This window comes from Oncorhynchus tshawytscha, linkage group LG34 (assembly GCF_018296145.1).
Source record: "Oncorhynchus tshawytscha isolate Ot180627B linkage group LG34, Otsh_v2.0, whole genome shotgun sequence".
Classification (NCBI taxonomy): Eukaryota; Metazoa; Chordata; class Actinopteri; order Salmoniformes; family Salmonidae; genus Oncorhynchus; species Oncorhynchus tshawytscha.
In genome coordinates this window covers 10,831,104-10,847,218 of record NC_056462.1, presented here as the reverse complement: position 1 = coordinate 10,847,218, position 16,115 = coordinate 10,831,104, and the positions used below count along the sequence as shown (strand labels likewise).

Here is a 16,115-nt window from a genome sequence, read left to right as displayed (position 1 = left end):
TTGATATACTATTTATTGGTGCCTGGTAAAATACATAAAAATGTACAAGATAGTATGCAATACTTCACCTGATTACTTAACTATCTAAACACTGACCAACACATGTGCAGAGGGGAACAGGGCGAAATGCCCCACAGCCTCGGCCTTCGGCAAAATAAAAATGTACCTCTTGCCATTCCTCTGTATCGGTCGAGGATCTTGACACTACTGGGACGAGTAGCTAGGGCGCGCTCTCGCGCTGTCTTCTCTGCGCGCTCCCGTGCCACTTTCAGTTCTGTCCGCAATGTCCTGTTTTCTTTCTGGCTTTTAGTTATTTCCAAACAAAACACTGCATAGTCGTCGTCGACGAGTTTACAGATCTCTGCCACAGCTGCATTCGCTAGCACCTCCATAATGGAGGCTATTTGAGTGTGAAAAACCATACGTTTAGCCATTGTTAGCAGCTACTAGCTAGCTTTACTTAAATAACATCTATCAACCAAATCCAGTCTCCAACGCGAATTAAATACTACCTGGGGTATGTGATTCTTTGCAGATAAATTAGTCATATGTTGAGTTCCAGGGTGTTAATAAACGTCAAAATAACAACAATCAAAAACACTAACGTACAAAATTGTTCTTGATTTAATGTTCACTTCCGTTAACACTGACGAAAAAGGATCTAATTGGTCGGCGTCATAGCTCAAATGGTGTGGTTAAATGAAAAAAAGAATGCGCGCTGTTCTTTGAATTACGGTACTTATCAAATCTCCTATTCATGATCAGTATCTATCTTTCAAGCTTAGAGCCGACTTGTTTAAAAAGAATAGTGTGTTAGCAAGAATACAGTAAAACATATTAGAAATACTTTATTCCATCTACATCACCCCAGTAAGGTAAATACTCAACTGTCCTTGTTCTAGCCTAGGTTTACTGTCTCTCTAAAAACAGGTATTTACACAAGCCTGTTTCAAATGACAAGTTAATGAGGGATATGTGGTTAATTACCCTCTTAGCCCTAGTGTTAGATGGGTACCTTTTGTGGTGAACGCCCATCCTGACCCTGTCTGCATTCATGGGGTAACCATGAGGTAGCTAAGGAAGGCTAGACCCAGGTCCAGGCCTTCTACCAACCCAGTCCCCAGGCATTAAACAAGACCCTGAAGGAGAAGACAGACTTGCTGATAGACTACCACCAGGGGGATCTCCCACCACTATGTGAAGGCTGAAGCCCAGGGTGACCTGCTCTGTTTATCATGGATACTGTGGTGTTTGTATCATAGAGATAGACCCTCCTGTTCCTGCACTGAGACTGTGAAGAGAAGGGTCTGGGCTGCAGACTGGATCCCTGACTGGAGCCTCTGTCTCTCTGATGACCACCAGGACTGAAGTTATTCAGTCCACCTGTCCACTGGTTGTGTTCTGTGTAGTGGTGGAGTCTCTGTCCCTCGTGGTTCGTTCCCGGTTTCTACTCTGGAATAAACAGCGACGGCTCCTGATCCAAGGTCCTGATCTGAGGCCATGGTTGTGACCAGCCGCTTCAGAGGTCCAGTCTCTCCTACCAGCAACACTGGATCCTCATGGACTGCAGACTGTGTAAACACAAATTGTACAGAAGAGCATATAAAGGTTTATATAAGAAATTCTTTGCTGTACAAACAGAAACATGATATTATAAAATGTTAACCACAGTTAAGCCCACCTCTAATACCATGATTCGAGTACCTAACAATATGGAGCCATTGGAGTTAATTATTTAAAAAATGTCCTGACGTGAATGAAGTATAATGTTTTGCTCGACTGTGACAAGGGAAACTCAGTCCCTGCAATGATACAAAAATAACCAAGTCAGTCAGCACAGAGTGTGGGAAATGTGGGGGCCAAGCAGGCTACACGTAGCCAGCTACAGTATGTGTGTGGAAAACATTTAATCACAGGTAATGTATTATATGGAGCTATACACCTTTAATGCTAGTCCATAACTCCATTGTGTTTAACAGCCAATCAGTATCACTCTTGAGGTTTAAGGTCAAGGGGATATGTGTGTTAATAGTGTTAATAGTTACCATGCTTCAGTCCATGTAATTGCAGATGACATGATTATTGCAGCAGCCACCAAAGAAGAGCATGACCACATTCTACAGCAGGTGATGGGCAGAGCTATCCCTCTGAATATGAAGTTCTATGCTGACAAGATGTAATACATGGTGAGTGAAGTGCATGGGACACATCAGCGCAGACAACTCCAAGGTGACAGCAGTCGCACAGATGCCCCCACCAGAATACAGAGTTTACTGGGTATGACACGTTTCCTAACCCAGTATATCCAAGATGAAGCCACGCTCACTGCACCACTCAGAATGCTCCTCAGGGAGGACATGGCACGGCAGTGGCACACAGAACAACAAGCAGCACTGGAGAGTGTTAATCATTACTATTCTTCAGATATAAAGCTAAAAGTAATAGTACTTCAGTCCCCACTGTCAAGTTTATTTTACAGTGCCACCTAGAGCACGAGTGTTAAGACGTTTAACGTTAGTATAGTCCATTTGTTACTCCACTCACTCACTACTTGTATCTGTTAGTTTTGCGTTGTTGGTATTTGCTAGTTTAATGGTCCAGTCGGTAGGTAGGATTCACTCACTCACATGGCTGGTATCACCGCATGAAAAGGGGCATGAGGGAATCCCTACAATATTTTGTTTTTCTAAGTAGTGAGACCACTCTGGAGCAGACAATGTTGAAAAGTAATTTTTAGACATACTTTTCTTAAATGTAGTTTTGCAATTCACTAAAACAAGCAGACAATATTTGCATTTGTACCTGGGTAACCACAGGTTGTTTTCCCTACAGGCAGGCATTCTATCTAATACTGACTGGAACTATACGCTATACATGGGCCGAATGGCCTCTCTCCTGTTTGGATCTTCAGGTGCCTCTTCAGCTGGTGCTGGTGGGAGAAACTCTTCTCACACTGGGGGCAGCTGTAGGGTTTCTCCCCTGTGTAAGAAATCCCATGTCGCCTCTTTAGGTTGAACGAGTGTGAGAAACTGGCCAGGAACAGGTGGCAGCCAAACATTTGTCTATTAATGTTCTGTGGGGACCCCAGGAAGAGTAACTGCTGATTTTGCAACAGCTAATGGGGATCCTAATAAAATACCAAATACCACAGCTGGTTGTAGAAGTTGTCCAAAGAGAGAGCCTAATGTTGCAGAAACTTGGTTCAGGATCTCTGGAGGTATTTCAGCATTCCCTGGCCGTTCAATCAAATGTCAAATGTTCTGTTATATAACAATCCAAAATTGTAGCCTATACATTGACAATGTACATGTTTTCATTTAGAAATCTACATCATGCATGTTTTTGTTTACATTTACAAAGCTCATATCTCCCTCTGATTGTATGATTATCTTTTGTGTTTATGATTTAAAGTAAATATTTCTCATCAATGATCAACACTGGATGAATTGAATAAATAGCTAGGTTTAGCCTAAAACATTGGAAACATAATATATGTTTAATGACCAGTCTTTTATCAACATTTGGTTTTTCTTGTATTTCCACAAGTGCATTTCTTAGAAAACAACAATGATTGGGTTTAGATCTTCTGTTAAATCTGTGTTTCCATTATTTTGTGAAAGTGACTAGAGTAAGCAAGTTCAATGGTAGAAATGATGGCTATGCTTCTTACTGGACATATGGTTGAAGTGGTCAGTTGGTTTTGAGATCTGATTTGGCCTATTAAATGACTTAACCCATTATTGGTGAGTGAAAAGAACAGTTTCCAACAATGGTTTTCACACATATTGTATAGACAGTATGTATGCCTAATAGTACACAACAATGATACATCACTAATAGTTACTTTCCAGGTAATGACCCGCAGCTAGTCAGTGTCTTCCTCCTCTTTAATCAAGCCCACATACACACAGGTGCGACTCAAATCATTAGTATTGTAACATTAGTAAGGCTATATAGTTATTCATATCCGTCTACTTCAGTGGTCACCAACCAGTCAATCGCCAAACATTTCTGTAAAAAACAACAACGATAAAGGCGATAAAGTTCCTCCATTTTTTTATTAGTCTCGGGCTGTTGTTGGTAGGTGCAGACAATTCAGCTGCCCTGCGCGCCGGGTAGGCAAACTGTTGCCATTTCATGTGTCTGAAGGTACAAACTCTGCCTTTCCCGTGGGCCTGGAGAGGAATTCAAGTGCACTATTTTTTTATATATTTTTTAAATTTATTTAACCAGATAGGCTAGTTGAGAACAAGTTCTCATTTACAACTGCGACCTGGCCAAGATAAAGCAAAGCAGTGCAACACAAACAACAACACAGGGTTACACATGGAATAAACAAACATAGTCAATAATACAATGGAAAAGGTCTATATACATACAGTGTGTGCAAATGAGGTAGGATAAGGGAGGTAAAGACAATAAATAGGCCATAGTGGCAAAATAATTACAATAAAGCAATTAAACACTGGAGTGATAGATGCGCAGAAGATGAGTGTGCAAGTAGAGATACTTGGGTGCAAAGGAGCAAAATTAATAACAGTATGGGGATGAGGTAGTTGGTCTATTTACAGATGGGCTATGTACAGGTGCAGTGATCTGTGAGCTGCTCTGACAGCTGGTGCTTAAAGTTAGTGAGGGAGACATGAGTCTCCAGCTTCAGTGATTTTTGCAGTTCGTTCCAGTCATTGGCAGCAGAGAACTGGAAGGAAAGGCGGCCAAAGGAGGAATTGGCATTGGACAGTGCTATGCCTCCGCTTGTCAATCAGATTGATCAGATGACCGAGTCTGCAGTAACTTAGGACGCATAAAAGAAAGCTAAGGCAAAATTGATGTTGTGAGATTTCAAAACGTTTAAAACCATGACTAGAGAGAGACTATCAACGAATAAAGCAAAGACCTGCTGTTTTTATGAGTGAGTCACGTGCTAATGGCAAAGCCCTGTCTACGGTCATCTCGTCACGCAGACAGCTTTGGCTCTTACAGACAAAGATGTTGGCCTCCGTGAAGAAACCCTTTATGGAGCTCCCCATCTCACCAGGCCAAGTTTTTTTGGGGGGGTGTGGAGACCATTTTGGACCAAATGGCGAAGCTGCGGAAAGACAAAGAGACCCTGCAGTCTTTCATGGGTCCCCCCTGCCCCGTGTTACCCTACCCAGAGACCATTGAAGCTCTCCCCTACCTTGTGAGTCCGCTTGGGCCCTCCCCCAAGCCAGCCACACCCTGATCAGCCACGTCAACAGGCTCTGGGTCAGCAGTGGCGCCACCACCAGCACAGGCAGCGGCATAACAAGCACCATCCCTCTGCTCCGAAGAAGGACGTGCCCCCTCAGTCTTCCTGATGGGTGTGGCCCCGGCATCAGCCGCTTCTCCCATGCCCATCGGGCAAAGTGGGAGCTTGTGGAGTCCTCCTTGGTGCTGGATACAGTACTAGACGGGTACAAACTGCAGTTCTGTTGCCGGCCATCACCTTTCAGAGAAGTTTGGTCAACTACAACAGCTAACCCACTGAAAAGAGAAGCTCTCCAACTGTAGATTACCTCCCTGCTGGTAAAGAATGCAATCAGAAAAATCAAAGCATCAGAACACCACAGTGGGTTCAATGGAGTATATTTCCTAGTCACCAAGAGGGATGCCGGCTTTCGCCCCATCCTGGACTTGATGTCTCTCAACCGGTGCTTGAAAACCCTGGCCTTCAAGATGTTATCAGCCCAGGCCAGTGGTTCACCACTGTCAACCTAAAATATGTTTCCTTCCATGTACCGATCCACCCAGCTCACAGGACGTTCCTGCACTTTGCATTCAACGGCATAGCGTACAAGTACCAAGTGTTACCTTTCAGCCTCTCCCTGGCACCAAGAACATTCACAAAATGCATGGATGCCGCTCTAGATACCGCTAACATCACAAGGGATGATTGTACTAAATTACCTAGACGATTGGCTAATCTGTGCTCAGTCACAAGAACAGGCAGCAGCAGTCACGACATCTCTCCTGAAGCACATCTCAGAGCTAGTCCTCAGGTTGAACACACAAAAAAAACCACCTGGTCCCCATACACACTGTGACCATCGTGGGCATGAGGATCGACTCGTCTCTAATGAGGGCTCACCTCACTGAAGTGTGAGTCCAGAAAATAGTAGATCAGCTCAATCCTTTTGTCCAAGACCAGAAGGTGACTTCGTCAGTGTCAGAGACTGATGGATCTCTTCTCCGTAACCTCTCTTTTTACCCCACTGGGCCTTCTACACTTGAGAACCCTGCAGAGGTGGTGCAATGCTCAAGGTTTACATCTGTAACGTAACAAAATATGGAAAAAGTCAAGAGGTCTGAATACATTCCAAATGCACTGTATTTCGTGTGTACATTAAGTGTACAGTATATAGGTATAAAGCGCTGTTGGGTGTATGCAGAAGAGTGAGATAAGATGTGATGTATACTAAAGAGTCTCAATGAAAGTCTTAGAATGAAAAGTCCCATTTTATGTTTATTAAACATAAATGAGAGTTAAATACAACATATATGAAAACCACACATACACACGCATCTCTGTGTGTCTGGCAGAAATCTCAACTTGGATGTCGGCCCACCACCTCAAGCTCAACAAGATGTTGATGCTCTTCCTGCTGTGGAAAGCCTGCCCGCTCCAAGACCTCTCCATCATGGTTGACATCTCCACTGTGTCCCCCTTCCAGAGTGCAAAGAACCTTGGAGTGACCCTGGACAACACCCTGTCATTTTCGGCAAAAATCAAAGCAGTGACTCACTCCAGCCGGTAGAGTACGACCCTTCCTCAGACAGGAAGCGGCGCAGGTCCTAATCCAGGCGCTTGTCATCTCCATGCTAGACCACCGGGAGGGGGGTGGGGGTGGGGTTTGGGAAACCCTGGTCTAGTCTACAGCAACTCTCTGTTGGCTAGGTTCCCTGTTTGTGCCGTCAAACCCCTGCAACTTATTCAAAATGCCGCAGCAGAGGGGACAAAATGGCGCCGTAGAGAGAACACTGTATTTCAGCGAGCTCCCGTGGCATTCGGAAATTTGTATTTTTACATTAATCTCCTAGCTTGAAAAAGTGGTAGAATTGGCTAAATAAGTTATCCTACAATGAGTCTTGATGGCTATTTCTCAAAAATCTCAGACAACATGCCCAACAGAACTACTAAGAACTCGACCAAAACCACCACCCCTGTAGATGTGCATGAGGAGCTAGCTAACGTTAGCGAAGCTAACACCATTGCAGATCCAGGCACAATGGACCTGGTGATTCAAAAGATGACTGATAACATTACTAAAGTGATCGATGTTAAGGTAAGAATGGTCTTGGAAGCAATAGCAGGCCATTCAGCTGAACTACAGAGGGTTGTGAAACTGGTGGTTGAGGCGGAAGGAATAATTGCTGCAGTGGAAACTTCAACTACATCTATGGACGCTGTCGTAGAAAATCGGTTCAAATATGACACTTGCAAGAACTTGTGAAATCAATATAGGCTTTTAATACAACATAAAGCAAGCCGGAGTGGTCTGCGGAACACACCCCGCTTCCCAGAGCCCCGGTTCCTGTATTTATACACATATAGCATATGGGTCCAACCCATATGCAGATAAACATACTTCCCCTAATTCTTCTGCCTACCATTCTCTTTTTAGTTCAGGCTTCCTGCTTGTTCACGCCCATATCTGCTTTTCGTCAGATTATAATGGTGGCAAGACCCTTGCTTTGTCCTAAAAATAATATACATTCCTCTATTCCATAGGCTTGCTTTGTTCCTGCACTTAGCTTAATGCGTTCTTTTGTATGTGTGTTATCTAGGATCAGCAGACTATGTGTCTTCTCTGTTTTTAGCGTGTCCAGCTATACTAAAAATACTATACATTCCTCTATCCTATAGGCTTGCTTTGGCCCTGCACTTAGCTTAATGCGTTCTTTTGTATGTGTGTTATCTAGGATCAGCAGACTATGTGTCTCCTCTATCTTGTGTGTCCAGTTGTCCTAGGCGCCTATGTGTCGTCTTCTCTTCGTGTGGTCTGTTTTTAATGTTCAGCTGTCCTATACTCTCATGGCCTTACTCTGGCCTCCTGTCCTATACAATAGACAATGCATTTTACCAGAATGGCAAATGCACTCTAAGTGTATCTTTCTCTTGTGTTACAGTATTATGTTCCTCCCTATATGTACATCTTTCTCCCACAAAACCCTCCTCTGGTGCTTATTTAACACCAAAAATTACACTAAAAGGACATATAGGGTGGAGCATAATACCAACAGTTGATTAACAAAAATAAAGCTTACAAATCACCTGGACCAAACATCTCCAGATCCTATTTGAAACATAAAAGACTTACAAAACCCAACTAGACCAAACATCTCCAAACAATAACATAGATAGGAGTAAAATATCCAATTAGAAACATTTAAAGAAAACCTAACTAGACCAAACATCTCTAGTATTTCATAAGAGTAAAAGATCTAATTCGGTATAGAAACAATAAAAATAATGCATTACATTTTGATGAAGCATGAGCATGTAGTATGCCCACACATCCAGAAACTATCAGCTATTCCTTAATCCTGATTCTTTAACATTTCAAGATATGATGTTACTTGTGTGATATTACCACATTTTACCTTTGTGTTTTACAATCATTACTTTATCAAATTGACTAACTCCTGCAGTTTCTAACACCCAAATAGTTTATTCAATTAACTATAGTGTTTCCCACATCCATCCCATTATCTCCATAGCTGTAAAAACATTCATTTATTCCCCCTTTTCTTTTCTTTTTACAATAGTAAACCCATCATTCTGAGGATCATTCAATTCCGTTCTTATGTTGCACATTCATGTTCTCCCAGCATATCTTTATTTAATTCACTTCTGCCTTTAGTGTTACCTAGTGCCAAACTGCATTCTATGTTACACAAAGGAATGTAGTATTTTCTCTGAATATCGAACATTTTACATTTAACACATTCTTCAAATGATGCAAGTTCAGGTACTATCAAAAGATCAGACAGTGGTGATTTTCTACACAAAATACAATTGTCCATCCTATGTTTATTTCTGCTGTATACTTAGCCCATTCGTACCACTCATTCTTCACTACTTCTTCTCGTGTGGTGTCCTTGAGTGGTTCTGATTCTGAGATAGATGTCGCTTTTACAATGTTTTTGTCTTGAGGTATATCATTAGAGTTTGTCAAAAAGTTCCAAATGTCAGTAAAGAACCCTCCTGGTTCTGATGCTTTAGCTGTCTTTGTGAGTACAGTGGACTGCTTGGTAAGGGCAGTTGATGTTATCTTAGTGGTAGCTACTGTGGTCTTCACAGCAGCTTCCACTGTTGTTGTCGTTCTAGCTACCACAGGCTCTTCCTGTTTAGGTATTGGCGTAAGACCAATTCTAATGACCGAGGTGCTACTCCCTTCGGTCAATCTTCTTCTCGTTATTTAAACTATTAATTCTTCACCTTCTGCTGGTGTTATCTTGTTCATGATAAACTCCCACTCTTCCACATATTTGATTCATGTCAGGTCACATCCTTTGGGGTCCCAAACAACTTCTCCCTTTGTTTGATGATGTGTCCATCCACAGAGTGGTTCTTCCGGTAGGGGTTTCTTCTTCCATACAGAAACTGTCTTTTGTTCCCCTGGTTCTGTTAGAATTTGTGGCGGAACAGAAAATTTAAACCTGTCAAAAAATCCTGTCTTTTCACCTCGTTCGACAGATTCCTCTCTTCTCTTCCTGTTTTTATCATTTATCTTGATCGTGAGTGCGTGCATCATCTTCGTATTGTCCTCGGTTGTTCTTACTCTGTCATGGTCACTGTTCTTTTGTGGTCCTAATTTCAATTGTTCATTTTGGAGACCAGGTAGGGGCTGGAAAGTCAATTGTGGGGAAATCCCCATTTCTTTCATCTTGCAGGACTTCTGTTCTTCCTTGCAAGATCTCCCCTTCTGCTCTTGGTAAGGCTTCTCCTCCACTCTCTTCGCCTGTTGTTCCCTCCTCAGGCCGAACTGGGCTTCCATCTGGGAAGGTGTCCATTTCAGGGAAGAGATGTTCCCATTCTTTAGGCGATACCTCGGGGTCCCACTGTAGAGGGCTTCCGTCAACAAGGTCTGCCCCAACAGGTATATCATCAGGAGTAGCAGACATGCTACCCCCCCCATTTCTGGGCTTTCTGGCCTTACTGGAGGAAGCTTTGGTTGTTTGTCTCTTTTCTTTTCAGCCTCTTTTCAGCATAGTTGATGCACTCGTTGTATCTTGGCTTGTATCTGGTCTGACATTTTCTTGATTCCTCCCCGGCGCTTTGATCGTTTCCGCTGCTCCTGCTCCCTCCGGGCTCCCGCCTGGTGAATCAGCATCCTCTGTGTCCTCATCTCTGTATGGTTGTGTCCTTCTCTCCGTCAGGACTCGTGTGCAGTGGTTTAGATGACGTCTTGCTTCCTTTCACTTGGACGGCCGTGTTTGTGGCTGTTGCCACCTCGTAGGGTCCTTCTCTCCTCGGCTGATCCCACTTCCTTCGGAACACTCGAACGTAGACCAGATCTCCTGGTATCACTGGGAGAGGTCCTTCTGGTCCCCTTGGATCATCAGATGTGGAACCTCTCGTCCTGGTTCAGGTTTCTGCCTTCTTTCTGTGGGGCATTCAGACTTAGAGACTTATGGCCTCTGTTCTATGATTACACCATACATTCTCTTACTTCCATCACTCATCACACAAACTGACATTCCAGCTGAAGCTGGCGAACCCTTCTCCATCTGGTTTCCTAAACATAAGACTTGGAAACAAAGGACAAAACATAACAGTATTGACAATGTTATGTGTTATGCATGAATATATATATATATATATTCATGAATACTGAAATCTGAGACCATGACAATTCCCACTCTCTCTTCACCTGACTCTATGCCTTCAGGATACTTTTCTGCTGGACTCCACAAAAATGAAAGCCTTAATAAGCTTCCTCGTGCTTTTACCCAGTCTTCCCCTTTCGGCCCCAGGTTCTGAGAGGTGTTCCCAAATCATGTCATTTTTTATTTTATTTTAATTGTTAGTTTCCCATCTGCTCTATTTCAACTGATAAGCATGTGCATAACCTTAATCAACATTATTTCTTCTTGAAGTAATTCAACACTGAATGGGCTTTCACATCGAGTCTTCAACATGTTGTTTAGAGTACAACTACCCTAACATCTATCCTTTTTCACAGGATAGATTTAACAAATAAAACAAGTAACCCCCAAACTCAACCCAGTATGTCTACAGTGGAATCTAGTCTCTCTCTCTCTCTTTTGTTTCACGTCCTCTGTCATGGTGTTTTCAAGCTCACCCATTATTCAGCTGGACCTTAATTCTTGTGAGACTTATGCACCCACCAAAGAGAAACATGACGATCTTTACCACTGCAGGTGCTGTAAGAAGTATTTCCCCAGCCTGGTGTATCTTGATGTACACTCAGTCTCCAGAATTCAGCCCATGCCCTTCCATCTGGCCTCTTATGTGCTGTTTTTTCCTGGGGATATACACACTAACACATGGGTTATTTCCTGACAACAGACTTTCTTCTTATAGCAAGATCACTAAATCTTAATTTTAAAATAACAGCCCTATGTAAACATTCTGTCTCAAATACCTGGCCTCCTGCCACAAAAATATTCATAATGATAGCCAAATTATGGTCCCTACAGCAACTGCTGTAAGAATAACATGTAATCAGTCAAGTGTTTTCCAGTTGGAAGAATATCCAATCCTAACAAAACTAAGTCCTAAGCTTCTTAAACTTTTGCTCTAGTGTTCAAAATGCCACTACTTATTACTTTTACCTTAATCTAGGTATGTGTAATGTTCTATTTACTTTTAGAATTGTCCCTATATTTTATATCCCTATATTTTTACAAGACCAACTGTCCTTCCTTTTCTGTGAATTATCTTGTCTATTAATATACATTGTTTCTAGAAATAACACCCCTCCGCTACCATAACCTTCATATATGAGCCCCCAATGTAGTTACAGTTTTTCTAACCCATAAGTCATTACTCCTAATTTCCTTCCATAGTTTGATACATACTTAAACATTCTCAAATTATTTTTAGTCTATTTATATCAGTCCCTCCTCAGGAACAATATACACACTTATTTTCCTCAAAACAAAAATAAATTGACCAAACAAGACAAATAGTAAAGTAAATTATAATAACTGCATATTTGCAATAAATTACCACTATTTGTAATGTAATTAAACCTGGGGAAAACATCCATCCATTTTGTTCTATGCCCATATTGGACTCTTTCTTCTTCATCCTTGGGTGTTATCGCACAACAGACTACCTTTTATTCAATTACTTATATCATTCCAATTCATCACTTCAATTACAATGACATTGTAAAACAAAAGAAACAAAAACCTTTAATCTAATATTCTGCAAGTTCTGTCAATCAACCTGTCTCAGGATTAGTTTCCAGAGCTTCCCTAGGCCTAGTAAATTTAAACAGTCCTATATCCAAAACATAACTAAATGTTGTTTATAAATTGTCCAACCCAATATTCAGGATATCAGTCCTTAGTGCTTACTTTAACTCAAATTTGACCTTCTCAATTCAATACATCATCCCTTTAATAATTAACATTATACTAAAAACTTTTAGTACCAGTATTATCTATTTTACCATGCGCCCTTTTGCCTCTGTTTTTCTGTCATGAGTGGCCTGGTAATAAAAGGTCATTACCCCAATCCCCTTTAGTCTTTCTTCTCCCAGCACATATCATTCCAGCATGTCTATTTGAATAACTAGTCAATTTAAGATTACAACTCTTCATCCTTTTCCCAAGGAAATAATATAATTTCAAAGTGATGGTACACTTTGAATAGAGACTGGTGTTTCTCAATCATTTTATAATTAAATCCCACCTGTTCCAACAATTTCTAGTGAAGTTGATCAGTCTTCATGGGAAATTCTTAGGGTTCAGGGCAATTGACACCATTAAAATGTTTCCACTCTCTTTTCTTTAGAAACAATTTAAATAAATTTTCAAAAACATTTCCATCCTTCTGCATACTCAATTTGAAACTGAATTGAAAAAACCCTTCCAAAGGAAATCCACTATCTCATATAGGCCAAGAACACACAAGAGCTGGCCTCACTTATCCGGAACTCCAGTTATAGCCTTATCCAGATACTAAGACTTTTAAAGTGGCCGAATATCTCTAACTGCTTTCCTCAGTACCACAGTCTCCAATGACATTTTGACCAGAGAAAATGTAACCCCTTTTTTCTGGAAAAGAAATGTACATTTCGTTAACATTCACAATGTTACCTTTTAAATCAGCAAGCCAATAGTATTACATATATATTGATTTTATTCTATAAGCGTCTTAGCAGTTTCAGAAAATGACGCTATAGAATGTCTAACAAAACTAAAATCCCCTTACTTTTCCTGAGCATGCGATAAAAGTTTTAGCCATGCACAGAACGCATAGTTTCTTCCTGCTCGGTTATCTGTATCTTACCCTTAGAAATTGAAAACACCCATATATTACAATTTGCTTTTATTCTAACTAATTTTCCCACCTTTGTGATTTCTCATATACGTTTATTTTCCGTATTTTGACGCTAATAACAACTTCTCCACGTATTTTATCACCACTAAAACTGTTGTTTCAATGCAAAATGATTTCAAGTAGGGCTATTTGTAAATCACATCGGTACCTTACTAGAAGTTAGGTAAAACGTGATCTAGTACGTATTTCATCACATATCAATTGTAATCTCTTTGAACCACTTATTGATCGATCAGAGACTATACACCTCTTGGTGAAAATTCCATTCTTACTAACCTCAAAACGATTAGTTGTTTGTTCTTTTGACAAAGATGCAAACTCTTTTATAGCGGCATTTCCTGCTACCGCACTAAGTTCCAGTGTCATCTTACACTCATTTTTCCCATACTTGTTAGCTCCACATCTACAACTTTTTACGCTTAGATATTTTCTATAGCTCTGCACACCACTCGCACGTCTGCGAGGGCAAGCAGAATCATATCTGTCCCCCATAGTAATGTTTTTTCTGATGATAGAATGCTGACATCAGAACGCTGGTAAATTGAGCTTCTTATTATGGTTTTATGTGATTGTTCCAATTCCTAATTGCCTCCCTGAATCGTTTATTTTATTTATTCTGTTTACCGGGTAATGTTGTCCTCCATTATCCAGTTTGCTCTTTCATATTCAAGCCGAATTAGAATTCACGTGCGCTTCTTTCAGCTACTCTATGGCTTTATTAAATTTCGCTATCTCTATATTCCAGGGAGAAACAGTCCATTTGTTTCCATGCCACTATTTATTTTTCCTAAACACTCCCATCGCATTATACACATTATATTTACTATTTTCCAAGGTAGAGCTACCCTACTTTCCCAAATAATAATTTATTAGTCACGTCACTTAATTTCTCCTATCAAAGCCTACGTTATAATGTCTACACTTTCTTATCTCTTTATTTATATTCTTGTTGTTTTGATACTATGGTCAATTTATTAATGAGGCAAGCCTCTCTTCTTTCCTTTCTTACCCTGACCACAATATTTTGCAACCCTCTCTGCCCTTCAGGCTATTTTTAGACCGTAGTCTCTCCTGTTTTTTCCTCTTACTCCGTTTACACTGTTTATGAATTCTTAATGTGTCCTGGATTTGACTTATTTATCACTCTTTATCTTAACTAACCTAGATTTGTTTTAATCGTTATAGTATAATTTCAGTTTATTGGCGATTCTGCTTTCTCTTTTGTTGCACCCTGTTCTATTCGTTTTATACTATTCGGTTAATGCTTCTTTAATTATTTTTATTTATTATTTGTTTTGACACCTTTTTATTATTCTTACTGCAGTCGCTTACCACTTTATCACATCAGTGTTTTTATCCTCGCTTATAATTTATTTTACTTTGATGTTCCTTAAATTTCGTTCCCTCTGCCTAATAGCAGTTAAACTATGATAGGGATCACTCTGTAATTGTATTAAACTGTGATAGAGGATCACTTTTGGCCAGTGTTATATAAATAATCAAATATCAAGCATTACTAGCAGACCAAAGCTCTGGTTAAACCGGATGCCCTCAGATAACTCTGGGCCCAGTGTCCTCAGTCAAGTTTAGAGCCTACGTGCAATAACATGATTATCCGAAGGACACACAGCTGCCATCACGCAAATATAATCCCCTGTAACTACAAAGAACAGCCTGCAACACTAACGAGCTTAGGGTGCCAAACTATCTCACTGACATTGACCCTTGCATGCACTCCTGCAAAGACAGGAAACACCTAAATCCACGCTTCCTTGACACATACATTTCATGAGCACTGTACACTCACACTCTACCCCCCCCTACTGGTTGGGTGCCAAGAGCAAAGGACTTTGCTGTGCACCAATGGGGCTCCTGCTCTGGCTAGAGCAGGCCCGCCTCCAACTCTTCAGGACCAGTCAGAAGACCAACATGACGAGACTCCACCTACATTATTCTGTGTATACATTCTGCTGTAAACTCTGGCTGGGCAGCCTAATTATTCTGACTCCTCACAGAGTCATATTGCTTAGGTCCGTGCACGGTGCAGAACAAAGATATCTCTGATCTTAAAATAAACTGCCTTTTTGCTACACCTGATTCCACTCTGTCCAGCGTCGTTGTTTTGCTCTCCCTCTCCTGTATGTAAACACCAACACCAGCCAGAAGAAGTCACAGGCACCCTTCTTCAACTTTATACTCTGTCACAGGAGGGCTGTGCGCTCCCTCTTCTGGACGTTCTGTCTAAACACACACAACCTGTCCTTCCTTATTCCTAGTGTTCTATTCTTACACAGAATTATATTACAGCATTTTTCCCATTCATTCGTTTATTTTCATTCGTTCATTCAATCCTTTTGTTTTTACCTAAAAACAACTCAGTCTTGACTTAATACACTTCCTCAACATAAGCCTAGACTGATAGGATTTCTATGATATGACGAGACTACTGTCTAATCGGATCAGCTTGTCTTCATATCCTATTCATCCACCCCGTACTGATCTTTATTTTATGTTAGAGCAATATCGTGGCGTGACCTACTGATTTACATACCCCCGT

General features: G+C 41.0%; 1 protein-coding gene and 1 long non-coding RNA gene across 2 annotated transcripts in view; one reads left to right on the top strand and one right to left on the bottom strand.

The window, feature by feature from the left end:
* LOC112231928 (zinc finger protein 7-like) overlaps positions 1–16,115 on the bottom strand; it is a 30,872-nt gene that overhangs the window by 2,169 nt on the left and 12,588 nt on the right. The window contains exon 2 of the mRNA XM_024398726.2: positions 167–1,571. Coding sequence (XP_024254494.2) covers positions 167–434 — 268 coding nt within the window. The 5' untranslated portion in view covers positions 435–1,571. The remainder of the gene's footprint in view (positions 1–166; positions 1,572–16,115) is intronic.
* Positions 1,522–3,678, top strand: LOC112231943. Its single transcript, XR_002950556.2, has 3 exons — positions 1,522–1,608; positions 2,089–2,186; positions 2,833–3,678. It is a non-coding gene; the product is annotated as an uncharacterized LOC112231943 (long non-coding RNA).